Here is a 14,907-nt window from a genome sequence, read left to right as displayed (position 1 = left end):
GCAAGTTGACCACAGTTTGAAAGTCAGTTCAGTATACTATTATGTCATGGTCCAAGAATGTGCTTTTAATTGTAATTGACACACACACAAATTACACAGTTAATCTGTGTGAATGCAAAGTTGCCAAGAAACTTAACATTTTAGCTCTTCCAGACTGGCGTCTGCATAGATGCAATCACACAAAGTAAAATATATTAAGTCCCCATTGCTCAATGCAACAGGTCTCTGGGGTCGGTAAGGTAAGTCGACTTGGTAAATCTCATTTTCCTCTGAATTAAGTGATTGTCAGAAAGTGAATCACCTTTTCTTTCCCCCTCATTAGGCACGCTGCAGTGCAAAAATTCCTATAAAAATGCCTATTTTGAGTTATTAATGTAAAATGAAGGAAAAAAAAAAAACAAAAAACAGCAGCAGCCTCGAACAGACATGTTGAAATTTAAGAAGAGAGGGAGAGAAGAAAAATCCACGGGATACCTTATGTGTGTTTGTACAGTACTTTTGTTTGTTCAAACAATTCTGTTTTATGACAAAGGCACTGAAAGATTCTGACACCACCTCTTGGGAGAGCAATCCTCAAGTTCTAAACAGCAGACAATGCACCACAGAAAATGTTTATGTTAGATCAGCCAAACTATAAAACTCGTGTAACACGTCTCTGAACCCGGCATTTCCAGTGTTTATAGATTGCTTTGCTATCTGAAAGACCCAGTTAGTATTTTAAATTTTAAAGAGTTAAAAAAAAAAAAAAAAAAGGTTCATCTTTCTCCCTGCAAGTTACCTACTCACAGCTCAAATCCCACCCCTCAGGGAAAAGCAGCATCGCTGGAATCTAGGCAGGACCTCCACGCTCCAAGTTGCGACCTGCTAAAGTGATCAATGTTATGATTTTTCACAGCTTTGAAAGCCTCTAACTGGCTTTTCCATTTTGGATTATTCCAAAGTCTGCAGCAAAATCATTAGTTTTATGATGCTGGGGTGAGAGGGAGAAGGTAGTGGGTGAAGGGGGTCACCTTAGGGTGGCTAGGTTGTTCAAACTGAGATTCATTGCATGAAACTTTTAGTAGCATTTGCATCGAAATGCTGGCATTTCCCCCCGTCAAAATTTGGGAAGCGTGGAGGCTGGCTAGCTTTACACCACAGTTTCATTGCCTTTCCCAGGCTTTACCCAACCATTCACTCTTTTCTCTCTCTTTACCTTCCCAGAATTCACCAGTCTGTTGGAACACTTCTGCCAGGTGTGAAGAGTTTTGGCAGACCAAATCCACATGCCTGAAGTGATGCCCACCAGCAAAGACATGAAAATTTTCAACATTTCAACTGCCATATTGGAGTCATCTGCGGAATAGCGGAAAAGCGCCCAGTTGGAGATTTCATAGAAATAACAGGCAATCACGCAGGTTGCAGGAACCGTGTACAGGACTGAGAAGACCCCAATCTTGACCATCAGCCTTTCCAACTTGTCTGTCTTTGTCCCATCCTTTTGAAGATTTGACCGAATTTTGAACAAGGCCACCAAGCCTGCAGCAATGAACAAAGTTCCGATCACCAGGTAAGTGAACAGGGGAGCCACCACGAAGCCGGTGAGGGCATCGAGGTTTTGGTTCCCAACGTAGCACAGGCCCGTGAGTTCATCTGCATCCACCAGTCTCATAATCAAGATGACAATAGTCTTCACTGCGGGGATGGCCCAGGCTGCAATGTGGAAATAGGAGCTGTGCATTTCAATGGCTTCGTGACCCCATTTGAGTCCAGCTGCCAAAAACCAAGTGAGTGTCAGAATAACCCACCAGATGGAACTGGCCATTCCAAAAAAGTACATCAGCAAGAAAATGATTGCACATCCTGTGTTCTTAAGTCCTTCTTGGATGAGAACAGGTTCTGCTGCCTCTTCAAAATCGCAGGATATCCTTTCCCGGCCTACAGTCAGCCTGACAATATAAGCAATGCTATAAATATTATAGCACATACTGAGAAATATGATGGGGCGCTCAGGGTAGGAAAACCTGGAGGAATCGATCAGGAAGGTCAGCACTGTGAAGGCGGTGGAGATGAAGCACAGGCTGGCCCACACGGCCATCCAGACGTCGGTGAACTCCTTGGCCGAGCGGCTGTATAAGCCCGCATCGTAGCCACACTTGAGAACGCAGTTCAGGCTCCTTTTCACCCAGATGTACTGATCGGAGTTGGTTCCCACGGAATGGCACTCTTCCCCAGGCTGGATGGGGTTTTTGTGGGGTAGCGGCACCTCCTCGTCACCTGGCCCTTCCATGCACATGTGGTTGTGGTCATTCTGGGGTGGGAATTTGCTGCAGTTCAGGCTCTCCGGCCAGGCAAACCCAAATTCCTTCAGGACAGGTTCACAGCGTCTCTTGACAGAAAGGCACATGCCGCCGCACGGGCCGATGGGGATGTTGATCTTCTCTGTGCACATTGGCACATACACGGAACAAAGGAAGAACTGGAAAAGTAATGAAACGAGCAAAGAAAACAGTGACTTGGAAGTATGACCAAATGCCTGCACAAAGCTGAGCTGTGAATGCTTCCAGGCATAGCACACGACTACTTTTAAACCTGCCTATAGGGAGTCTGGCCATTCATGCTGACCTCAAACAAGGATGCCTAGTAATCCCCTACACACTTTTCTTCTTTGGGTTCTAGTAATCCTTTCCAGGGGAACATAAATAAATACATGTATAAAAAGGACCCAAAGAATTATATAATCCCCTTTTGTACAATGCTTAATAAGCCTTAAAAGACTAACCTGGAGTTCTCCCTCCCTTTTCAGCTACTATTTGAAAGAACTGAACTGACTAATCAAATGACAGTCATTTTGGTGATGGGTGATTTATTTTTCTTTCCTTTTTTTAAAGTATATTTTTATTGATTTCAGCAAGGAAGGAGAGGAAGCGATAGAAACATCAATGATGAGAGAGAATCATTGATAGGCTGCCTCCTGTATGCCCCGCACTGGGGATCGAGCCCGCAACCCGGGCATGTGCCCTTGACAGGAATCGAACCTAGGACCCTTCAGTCCGCAGGCCAACGCTCTATCCACTGAGCCAAACCAGCTAGGGCTGGGTGATTTATTTTTCATCCCCATTTCTTTCTTCTTCTTTTTAAAAAAAAATATATTTTATTGATTTTTTTTATAGAGAGGAAGAGAGAGGGATAGAGAGTTAGAAACATCGATGAGAAAGAAACATTGATCAGCTGCCTCCTGCACACTCCCTACTGGGTATGTGCCCGCAACCAAGGTACATGCCCTTGACCGAATCGAACCTGGGACCCTTAAGTCCACAGGTTGATGCTCTATCCACTGAGGCAAACCGGTTAGGGCCCCCATTTCTTTATCACCATAAAAATAAAGGTTAAAAAAAAAAAGCAGACCCACCTCTTCTCCTGTTAATATTCTCTCTTTTCTGTACTTTATCCCTTAAAATTATTGTTCATATCGAAACAGAAAGTATCCTAGTTAAGATACTGTTAGACCCAATGATGGGATGCAGGATGGGATGCATGTTGAGGTCTCTGGTCACCAGGGGTTTGTTTGGCCAGGTTTCCACTTTGAATAATAATGAAGCACAATAGGAAAATATAAATGTTAAGTCCCTGACACTGCAGTACCAGCAGGGGAGAGTGCAGTTGCTGTCCTCAATTCCTCCAGCATTGATAAACAGTCTGCTTGGCTCCTTACAGATGTTGTCTATGAAGTCTAGAGTTACAAGTAACTATTTTCCAGCATGTAAAGGGATCCAGTCCTGTCCTTCAAAACAGCTTGGCTGCCTCCCCAGGATACAAGCAATTAAAAATATATATCCCTGGAAAAGCTGTTTCTCCAACAAAAAATTGCCACTGATGTCAGGATATGTGCTGTTTCCAAACCGAGAGCTAGAGGATCATTTCTTAAGCTTTTATAACCTAGTTCTGAAGGTCTGGAACTTCCAAAGGGACACTTCACCAGCAACGGGTCTAATCCCAACCATCTTTCTGAAGCCACAATCTAACTTTTAAAATGACCTATATAAAAACATGCACCTAGTGAGTAAGCTGCCTGCTTGTTTCTTATCTCTCAGAAGATATAACCAGAACCACTGATTTCTAAAGCTTTTAGCCTGGACAATGATCCCCTATTTTCACCAATCTCTCTCTTTTCTAAAATTAAAAAAAAAAAAAAATCACTCATAGCCTCATCAAACAAAACACAAGTGTTAACACTTTTTAAAAATGTCCTTTCAATCCTTTTTCTTTTCCAATGAATTGGGTGTTGTTTTTGTAACACTGTAATCACCTCGTATAGGCAAATTCTTTCTTCACTTATAACTGTAGGATGAACATTTTCTGTATCATTACATAAGCTTAAAAAATTTGTAATGACTGCAAACAACAACAACAATCTCCCAATATGCAAACTACCTTCTTCCAATATACAAACTACCTTTTCCCCAAGCTGTGTTTTCTCCCCCTCCAAGTACTAAACCTGCCCTCAACCCTGAGGATAAGAATAAACTCCAGCCAATGCAACCATTCCTTTCTGCATGACCTCCCTTTAAAATCAGGCGGGCCACACGATTAGGGGCCACTCCGCAGAAAACGGGGCAGTGGTGTTTCATTGAACAAACCACCCAGAAATATGGGGGAGAAATGAGGTCGGTGAGGGAGAAGTTCCCAGCTCCTTATCTCTCCTTCCAAGTCTTAGCTGCAGCTGGCTGCCCCGCCGGGGACTCGCCCACTGAGCAGCGGCGGCCAGAATCCTTGGCAAAGATAACCCTCAGCTCCACTGGGGTTAGGGGCTTGGCCAGACACGGTGGGCAGGGGAGAAAAACGGAAGGGCGGGGTGTAAGAGTGGGTTCTTTCGCAGGCCAGATGACTTACACAACGTTTTGGCTTCCAGTCCCTGAGAAGGGACAGACAAGTGGGGGTGGGGATGGAAATCACTTTTTCAGGATTATACCCTTCAGCCTAGAAAGCGGGCAGGCGGGGGGGGGCTCGACTTGGTAAGGGTTCCACCGAGTTAGTTTGGGGCGTCCCTGCCCAAGGGTCTCGCCGGGGGGTGGGGGGTAGGGGGTGGGGAGTGGGGGTGGGGGCGCCCACCTGCAGCTGGCTGGAGCAGCCGTACTGGATGAGCGGCGTGAAAGTTGTCAGCTGCAGCTCGGCGTCCGTCTGCAGCTCATGCCCCACAAGGTTGGGCATCTTGGTCACGTTGTAGCCCAGGTTCTGGCACATGGAGATGCGGATGGGGTCGCAGCGCCGCTCCTCCTCGTCCCCGAAGCCCCAAGCCGGCCCCAAGAGCAGCAGCACCAGCAGCAGCCGCAGACTGAGACCGACGCCCCCGGGCGCCCCCAGGACGCTCGGCCCTGCGCCCCGCCAGGCCATGGCCAGAGCCGGGGGCAGCAAGCGGCGGCGGCGGCGGGGGCTGCTCCAGCAGACACCCCCAGTTTGCACGGGGGTCGCGCTGCTCCCAGCTCCGGGGCAGGGAGTGTGATAAGGCGCCAAGGGCGACGAGGGTGCAGCGGTCGGCTCTCCAGCAGCTGCGCGCAACTGTGTGGGATCTTAGACTCCCCGGGGCGAGGCCGAGAGACAGACTGCTAGGGTCATGGCTGCGGGCGGCGAGCCTCGGACCCAGCGCCGGCCGCGTCGGCTCGGGGTCTCCGCGAAGCCCGCCAGCGCCCAGCGCCGCGCCGCTCTCACTGCCCGAGCCCTCCCGGGCGCTAGAAGTTCGCTGGGCGGTGGCGGGGCTGGACGGACAGCGCGCCTCTCCAATGGCCGGGCGCTGTGGGCAGCGAGGGGCGGGGCCACTCTGCCGCTGGAGGGCCAGGCCCCGCCCGCCCGCTGCCCTCCCCGCCCCCCCCCCCCCCCTCCCTTCCCTCCCCAGAGCGCCCCGCCCCGCTTCCCGGCTCTCACTTTCCTCCCACCCATTTCGCCGGGTTCAGGGGCTGGGCAGGGATGGAGTCGAGTCCCTCCGGCCGGGACAGCCGGCCCCCTCCTCTCCCAGGTGAGACGTGCTCCCAGAATGGGTCGGCTTCCTTTCCTTTCCTTGTCCAGTTGTCACCTCGGTCCCCGGCCACCTCCCCGTCAGGCAGAGAAACCCATACAAAGAACACGGGATTTGGGTTTACGAAGATTGTGGCTTTAAATCCCGGCTGTGTGACCTTGAGCAAATTGCACAACCTCTCGGCGCCGTCCTCCTCATCCTTAAAGAGACGTGGGAGGATTGGCGATGAAGCGTAAAAACGCTCAAGCGCGGTGCCTGGTACAGCCCGCGCTCGCAGCTATTTCCACCCCGAACTTGCTCGGGTGGGAGCCCGGCCCCCTCTCCCCGCCCCCAGGCTCCGCCGACCTGCGCCCGGGAGCTCCTGCCTCCAGCCGCGAGTGGGGGAGGCGCCCCGGGGCAGCCGAGCGGCCGAGGGTCTCGCGCTCCGATTTCCTCGCCGCATGAAATGAAATTCCACAGGGGGATTCGAAAGGAAATGAAGCCGGGAAGCTCCGTGCTTCTCGGCCCGCCGCCCTTCCTGTCTCGGGGACACGGTTTCTAAATAAGGTTGGGAGGGAGAGAGGGCGGGAGGGGAGAGGCTCGACCTGCTCTAGAAAAGAAACGGGGGGAGGGGGGCGTGTGTGTGTGGGGGGGCGATGGGCTAGAAGGCTCACAGCTACCCGGGTTCCCCTCTTCCTGGGTCCCAGGCATCCTTCCCTGCAGCCTGTATCGCTTTCTAACTTATTCTGCTTCTGCGTAGGGTCCTGGGGATCTGAGGACCATGCGACCTGGCTTCAATCCAACTTAACCCCTCTCTCATTCTCAGCCCTTCCCCTACCTGCACCCCCCACCTCCCCAGACCTTTGGGCTCGTTCCCCCTCTTAGGTTTCCAAGGGGGCCAGGGAAACCCTCAGCAGGTGGATTCCTAAACCATGTACTTGTTGCTTTACTGTGGTCAAGGTACTCTATGAGTCTCAGCCTCTATCTGGCCATCCGTGAAATGAGGACGCTCATGTCTACATCACACAGTTGTTCTAGGAGTTAAATGAGGGAATACCTGTAAGTCATTTAGCTCAGCGTCTGGCACAGTGTCTGGCAAGTGCCGAATACCTTAGTTATTGATGTGGGACAGCCTCCTGCTTCCCAGCACCGTGCCAAAGTCATCTCCAGCAGCCCAGGTCTGAGGATCTGGGTGAAGAGCTTTCTTCTCTTTTTCTGAGATCTTTTGTCCAACACATGCCACTTTTTTTCCTGGGGTTGGTGACAGGGACCACGTTTTTGTGTGTGTTCGTATCCTCCCACGTCAGCTAAGTCTGGCATATGGCAGAGGCTGGATATAAGTTGGAAGGATGTCTGTGCCACTAGTGCTCATATTCTGTTTTGTATTTTTAGTTTTCTTTTCTTATATTGGCAACTATTTCCTTGGCTGAAGGAAAGAATGCAATCAACTTTTTTGGTGTTTGGCTCTGTACCAGAACTGTGTTGTACACATAGAAGCTGCACTGTCTCCAGCCATCATCATCATCATCATCATCATCATCATCATCATCTCCTGGGGAAGGAGACCCCATTAGCCTGGGAAAGAGATGAAGAAACTGAGGCTAGAACCAAAGTGATAGAAAATGAAAGATCAGTCAAACCAGGGCCCAAAAGAGGCCTTTCAGAGATGGGGAACAGGGTCGTTTCTCCAGAAAGTTTCCCAGCTGGAAATCGACATACTCGGCAGTAGGGTTAAAGCTTCTGTATGCCTGTGCTGAGCAACACATGAGACCATTGGCCTACATAGATGAATAAATCATTAGGTGTATGCATCAAGTAAATAGATGATCCCCAACCCCTAGGACTCACAGGAGACAAAGCATAAACAGACACCTGTAACTCAATGCGATAAATGCACAGGGAGAACTTGAGGTAAATCCAAAGTAGAGGTAGCTACGTTTGGAGGGCTGCTCCAAGGGAGATAATCACAGGGATTCTGAGCTACTCAGAAAGCAGCGTTAGTGAGCAATGGCACTTCTCCTAGGCACTTGCAGGGAAGATAGCAGGGTTTGCTTTGCGCTAAAGATATGTGAACATGGTTTATTAAACAGTGACCTCCATGAAGACAAGGAGCAGGTGCTGTCCCTTGCTCAGGGCCTGGCACATAGAGGGAACATCATTAAGTGCTGGGTGAACGAATACTGTTAACAGATCAATAACAAATAACTCATATTGAACTTATACCAGGTTAAGGGTTAAGTGCTTTACATGCATATTATCTCTTTTATTTTGCACAGCAGCTTGAGAAAAGTTATGTTCTGGGCAGTTAAGCAATTTGCCCAAGATTACACAGTAAGTGACAGAAAAGGGCTCAGATGCATGTCCACCTGGCCCAGGTCTGTGTGCATCTCTCACCGGGGACACTGTGGACACTCCGTCTTCTCTATAGTTAAAGGTGACCCTTTTATGTTCTGGGCCTCTTGTACCTGGCCCTGGCATCCCTGCCTCATCTTGCTTGAAGCAACTGTCTCCTTTCAGAACACTCGAAGAAGAAGGCCATTCCCTGTCAGAAGCTTTTCCTGTCAACAGCTTTTCTTTCCCTGCATGGAACTCATCGCAGGTATTTTCCAAAAAAGAAAGCCAGGGGAATCACATTTCAGTCTGAATGTGGAAAGAAAACAAAGACCACAACTTAGAGCTAAGTCTGAATGGCCTGGAGCCCCTCAGCCTCCCTCTCACAGAGTGGTTTACACAGTCGCCAGTCTGCTCCTGGTGACAGGCATGGCATGTTTGTCTTTGTTGCAGAAAACACTTCCAAGCCGAGGGCTATCGACCCTGTGACATGCAAAGCATTTAGGAGAGAAGCAGAAGATAGGGACACATGAATAGGACCTTCCATTAACCTACCAGTGAAGGGCAGGCCATGGGCCCCTAGTGGCTCTGGCCTGAGTGCCTGGGCAGATCCCTCTGTCCACTCTCTTAGTCGTAAAGACACATGCAGCACACTTTGGAGATGCAACAAACATGACTTCGGGGGGCTGGTGGGCAGTTGGAGGGCTCTCCATTTGCATCTAATGAGAGGCCGGGTTCTAATTAACTCCTGTGATGTGTTAATTTTTCAACCTGACATTTTCTGCTCTAATAGATTCTTGTAATGGTTCCTAAATTAAAGGCTGCATTTAAAGACTAGCGTTTAGGTTAAAATCCATCACCTAGGCGGGTGGGGTGGGGGTGTAAACATCCTTTCCTTCGTAAGGAAAACCTCTCATTTGCAGTTTTTTGCTAACCCAATTAAGTGCTGAAGTAGTCACTCCAGAGCCTGCTTTTCATTTTCTGCGAAACAATCCAACTAATCCATATTCAGTAGCTTCCAAGAAAAGTCTTATTCCAACCACTCACGAAGAAACCAGCTTCTTTGAATCTGGACAGAACATTTAGAACTCACAAAGAGCTGTCTTGATGGAAAATGCGAGAAAGTGGTTCATTATCAACCTGTTTAGTTTTTGAGGGGGAAATTCACTGGAACTAAAACCTCATAGGATTGGCAATTCACTGTGGAAAACAGAAGCATAGGGAGAAGTCATGCTACAGCCTATTAGTTTATAGATAGTCAAGGTGCTACATCTTCTCAGTACCCAAACTAGCTATAAAACAAGTACATTCAGGGTAAAGTGGAACCCTAACCCTAACCCTAACCCTAACCGGAATCTTGCTTGAAGTGGAAGAATCAGAGGCCCCAAGCGGTTAAGTAACAACTCTTAAAGGGCAGAGCCAAAGCTTCTTCTTATCTATTGCACCACTAGGCAGCAGAGAAGAATCCAGTCACCGCAGAGCTCTTGCATGTCAAGGAATCAGAGTCCTGTTCCTCCTACCAAGCGTAAGACAGTACATAAGGTATTCTATCTGTTGGTGGTGATGGTTTAATATATAGTGGGTAACCATGAACCTTTGCAGGAGGCAAAAAATAATGCAAAGACATCCACAACTTCATTTCATTTCAATATTTATCCATCAGACCACTAGCCAATGTTTAGTGATGGATTATTATGGACATGTCACTGAGAGGTCTTGCCTGAACTCATGTCTCAGCCTCCTTTCAGTCAGTCACTCCTTAGCTCTGCTTTATTTTCTTCACTAGAGGCCCGTTGCACGAATTTGTGCATGGGTGGGGTCCCTCGGCCTGGCCAGCAATCGAGGCCTGTTGGGGCGCCAGCCGGCTAGGGGGAGGGACCCTGGGAGTTTTGGCTGTGGGAGCGCACTGACCACCAGGGTGCAGCTCCTGCATTGAGTGTCTGCCCCTAGTGGTCAGTGCGCATCAATTGTTTTGGTTGTTCCGGTTCCAGTAGTCCTGGTCATTCGGTTGTAATTGTTGCTTAGGCATACACACACACACACACACACACACACACACACACACACACACATATATTAATTAGAGGCCCAGTGCACAAAATTCGTGCACGGGGGGGGGCGGGGGTCCCCTCAGCCCAGCCTGCACTCTCTCCAATCCGGGACCCCTCGGGATCAGGCCTAAACTGGCAGTCAGACATCCCTCTCACAATCTGGGTCCGCTGGCTCCTAACTGCTCACCTGCCTGCCTACCTGATCGCCCCCAACTGCCCCCCCCTGCCGGCCTGGTTGCTCCAACTTCCCCCCCACACCAGCTTGGTTGCCCCTCACTACCCCCCCCCCCCGATGGCCTGGTCGCCCCCAACTGCCCCCCTCTGCTGGCCTGGTCACCCCAACTTCCCCCGGCTGCTGGTCTGGTCTCCCCTTACTGCCCCCCCCTGCCAGTCTGGTCACCCCCATTTGCCCCCCTCTGCCTGCCTGGTTGCCCCTAACTCCCCCCTACTCTGCTGGCCTGGTCACCCCTCACTGCCCCCTCCTGCTGGCCTGGTCACCCCTCACTGCCCCCCTGCCATCTGGTTACCCCCAACTGCCCCCCTGCTGGCCTGGTTGCCCCCAACTGCCCCCCCCCACCAGCCTGGTCGCCCCCAACTGCTCCCCCTGCCAGCCTGGTCGCCCAATGCAGCCTGCTGTTCAGTCGTTTGGTCATCCCTCATTAACCCCCCTGCTGGCCTTGTCACCCCACGAAACATGTTGTTCGGTCATCCGTCCGGTTGTTTTGGTAGTGACGGCCCCTGGCTTTTTATATATTAGGATAGATGGCACTCACCGATGTCTATAACTTGTTTAGTGGTTTACTTGCTTATTTAATTTTCTCTTTCTCCCACCTGAAAAGAATCTTCACAAGAATAGGGTCTTAGCAATCTTCTTCACTAAAATATACCTGGTGCCTAGGGGGTGCTCAATAAATATTTGTTAAGTGAACAAACTTATATAGTACCTGCTGTTGTTCTCCCTGTTTTACAATTGAGGACACAGAGATTAAGAGAGATTAAGAAACTTGCCTCAGGTCCCACAGTAAATGGCAGAGTTGATATTCCAACACAGGTCCATCTGATTCCTCAGCTTATGCTTTTGACCATTATGCATCCTACTGTAGCCGGCTCCAGTGCCTCCACAGTGTCCTCTGGGTGTGAAGTGCCTTAAAGGGTATTGGAGCTGGAATCTGTGCTAATCAGCTAGTTCCTTGCTTAGTCACTAAAGTTAATCAGTTAACAGCTATGTATTTACTGAGTCTGTATAGTATGCACTGCTAAGGTAACTAAATTGCTCCCCCAATTGGGACAGACATTAAGGATGACTCATTTATCACATCCTGAAAATTTCCAAACGCTTGTATTTTTATGTGATCTTTCCTCAGTAGCTCTCAAATTTTCAGTTTCAAGAATTTGACTAAATTTTAAGCCTCCCTACCTTAGTTTTTTCCCCATGATCTCTTTGGCTTTCAGGAATCCATACTAGGGTTTAATTTCTATTCTAAAATGAGAAGAAAGGGCACATTTTAAGAAAACAATTTTCAGATACATGCAAAGAAACAAGCAGCTGATAGCATCTGTTAGACTACCAGAGACTGGGAAAGAACCTTCCAGATCATTATTACAGAACCTCACTCAAAAGCCAAAACCCAGAGGGTGGAGATGACTTATCTACGACAGGCTAAGAACTAGATATTCTTTTCCTTGCCTCCAGGACTCTTTCCACCACACCACAATGTCTTCCTTCTACCTCCTTACCTGGGAAACAAGGATTGCTGTGGGAACCAGGTTATGCTAAATAGCAACAGTCCCATTTATCATACCTGAGGCTTCAGATGCATATACAGGGAGTTAGGTCATAGATTGTTCTGTCTAACCAGGCCCTTTCTCTTACTCAATAATACCAGCACACATTACCACTCTCATGCTAAGAATGACTAGACCTGCCCCACCTGCCAATCCCTCCTCTACCTCAGCCATTCCATTCCTCCTTCCTCCTTGCCCAAACATTGTATTTGGGAAAAGCTGTATCAAATGACTTTCTAATTTTTGCTTCTGTGACTGCCATAGTCTCCCTTGAGGAGTAAGCCAAATCATCTCTACTAATGAATTCTGAATTATAGCATTCCCACGAGGCTGGAGCGGTGGGAGTTATATGGCTCAGGGGATATCAGAACTGAAAAATAGTCTTAGAGACCAAGGAGTCTACCTCATCACCTCATTTGCAGATAAATGTGGGTATTGAGAGAAAAGGAAATGTTGACTGTACACTTTGATAATGCTAGCTAGACACGAAACAAGACTAGAAACCAGGCCTTCTGGCTTCGAAGATCAATACTTATTTTATGATGCTGAAGCCTTGGCAGAAGGGACACAGTGAGCCCTGGGGAAAGGGTGTTAACCGATTGACAATGTCTTTTCAGCAAGAAAATCAGGGAATTCTGTTTCCTTTTCAGAATTAAGCCCCACCATAGTAACTCTCTACAGGAAAAACAAAAGCAATAAATTAAAAAAAAATCATCCTAAGGCTTTTGTGATAATTAAAGAGATACATATTGGAAGTTCTTACCACTTGGCATGGAAAATCCTATTAGTTTTTCTTCACCTGTTTGTTGTGGCATTGAGTTAAACTTGCCTATGTTATGGTGCTTAAATCCAAGATTTCTCCACTTCTCATTCTACTGGTGTTTTTTGGTGCCTCTTAGTACAGGTGAACTTCCTGGGCATAAATTCATCTTATCTATAACAATAAAAGGGTAATATACTAATTAGACCAGACGTCTTCTGGATGTCATTCTGGACATCCTTCCTGATGAAGCTGGGGTGGAGGGAAGCCAGCCTGGGTCCCGGGTGCCTGCGGACAGCCCAAGGGAAGCCAGCCTGGGTCCCAGGTGCCTGCCGGTGGTCAGAGGAGGGGAACCCGGATCCCAGGTGCCGGAGGGAAGCTGGTGCTGATAGCCGGGGGAAGGAAGGCCTACTCTTGCACAAATTTTTGTGTATCAGGCCTCTAGTCCTATATAATAAAAGGCTAATATGCAAATAGACCGAATGGCAGAATGGCTGGTCGTTATGATGTGCACTGACCACCAGGGGGGCAGTCACTCAATGCACGAACTGCCCTGGTGGTCAGTGCACCCCCACAGGGGGAGCACCACTCAGCTAGAAGCCAGGCTCATGGCAGGCTGAATTTTGTGCACCAGGCCTCTAGTATTCTATATGAATAGTGCTCTCTGGAGCTCTACAATATGTACCTCTTTATATTATGGTAGGGCAGCAAATAATAGCTAAAGTGCTTTATTAATGCTATCTACGTTAATATGATACTATCAAAGGTAAGGACTATTCTTATGTCTATTTGTCAGTGATAGAAAAGAAGATTTGGAGATAGATCAGAGCAAGCAAATTAAGCCAGAGAGGTCTGATTAGAAATTCTAACTTGACAGTTTACTAGCTATGTGATGCTAACCAACTCTAACTTTCTAAGCTTCATTGTCTATATCTTTAACATGGGAATAATAGAAATAATGGCAGACACTGTTGGTTATTTAGCCAATAGCCTCCCCCTACTCTACTTGCCCAATCCCAACCTTTCTTTCTTTCTAACAATAATATGTCAATATCACATGCTTCAAAAGAAGATGAGCTCTTTCATAGTCCTAGGGCATGGGGATAAATCTCTCTCCTTGCAAGTGATTGGTTTAGGAATGGGCATATAACATAATTATAGCCAAGAGATGAAGTAGAAATGGGGCATAGGTTTGAAAGGCTCATCTTTAGGGACATTTTCCTTAAGATTTGCTTCTTCTTACTTCAGCTTTTGGATGTTATGAATGAAACTTACTGCTTTCTTGCTACCAAAACGGTATAGGCCAAATGCTGAAGATGAATGTGGGGTTAATTTTTTCCTTAATTTTTAAAAATGTGTGTATATATATATATATATAGAGAGAGAGAGAGACAGAGAGAGAGAGACAGACAGAGAGACAGAGAGACAGAGAGACAGAGAGAGAAACATCGAGTTTTGTTGTTCCACTTATTTATACACTCATTGTTGACTCTTGTATATACCAGTATCCTGATAGGGGATCGAACCCACAACCTTGGCATATCAGGACAATGATGCTCCAACTGAGCTACCCATAATGTGTGGTTAATTTCAGGTATCAACTTGACTGGGTTACAGGGTGCCCAGATATTTGGTCAAACATTATTCTGGGTATTTCTGGGAGGATGTTTTTGGATGAGTTTAGCATTTAAACCAATAGATCAAGTAAAGCAGAATGCCCTCCCTAATGTGGGTAGGCCTCATCCAATCAGTTGAAGGCCTAAGTAGAATAAAAAGGTTGATCATCTCCTGAAATGAGGAAATTCCTCCTGTCTACTGCCTTCGAGCTGAGATATTGTTTTTTCCCCTGCCTTCATATTTGAACTGAGCTATTGGCTCTTTCTGGGTCTCAAAACTGTCAGCTTTTAGACTGGAACTACACTGTCAATTTGCTAACTAACCCTGTAGTCAGCCTCCATACCAATTCACCATAATCTCTCTCCCCTCCCCCCGCCCACACACACACTCTC

The 14,907-nt window shown here is 47.9% G+C and overlaps 1 protein-coding gene and 1 pseudogene across 1 annotated transcript; one reads left to right on the top strand and one right to left on the bottom strand.

Moving 5' to 3' along the window:
• Window positions 1-411: 411 nt before the first annotated feature.
• On the bottom strand, window positions 412-5,534 carry FZD4 (frizzled class receptor 4). The gene is made up of 2 exons (XM_008153622.3): window positions 5,092-5,534; window positions 412-2,458 (listed from the first exon to the last, which is right to left on the bottom strand). Exons 1-2 carry the CDS (start codon window positions 5,371-5,373, stop codon window positions 1,130-1,132), a joined length of 1,611 nt encoding a protein of 536 aa, XP_008151844.1. The 5' UTR covers window positions 5,374-5,534; the 3' UTR covers window positions 412-1,129.
• Window positions 5,535-5,977: 443 nt separating this feature from the next.
• Window positions 5,978-14,907, top strand: part of LOC129151172 (glutathione reductase, mitochondrial-like) — a 42,738-nt pseudogene continuing 33,808 nt past the window's right edge.

Source organism: Eptesicus fuscus, chromosome 13 (assembly GCF_027574615.1).
Source record: "Eptesicus fuscus isolate TK198812 chromosome 13, DD_ASM_mEF_20220401, whole genome shotgun sequence".
Classification (NCBI taxonomy): Eukaryota; Metazoa; Chordata; class Mammalia; order Chiroptera; family Vespertilionidae; genus Eptesicus; species Eptesicus fuscus.
Note: the sequence above shows the minus strand (reverse complement) of the source record. Positions and strands in the feature narration are given on the sequence as shown.

Excerpts from the sequence above, each read along its gene's own strand:
- FZD4 (XM_008153622.3), bottom strand. The coding sequence starts at position 5,373 with ATGGCCTGGCGGGGCGCAGGGCCGAGCGTCCTGGGGGCGCCCGGGGGC. Across the intron at positions 2,459-5,091 it reads GCTGCTCCAGCCAGCTGCAG|TTCTTCCTTTGTTCCGTGTA; the intron begins GTGGGCGCCCCC and ends TTACTTTTCCAG.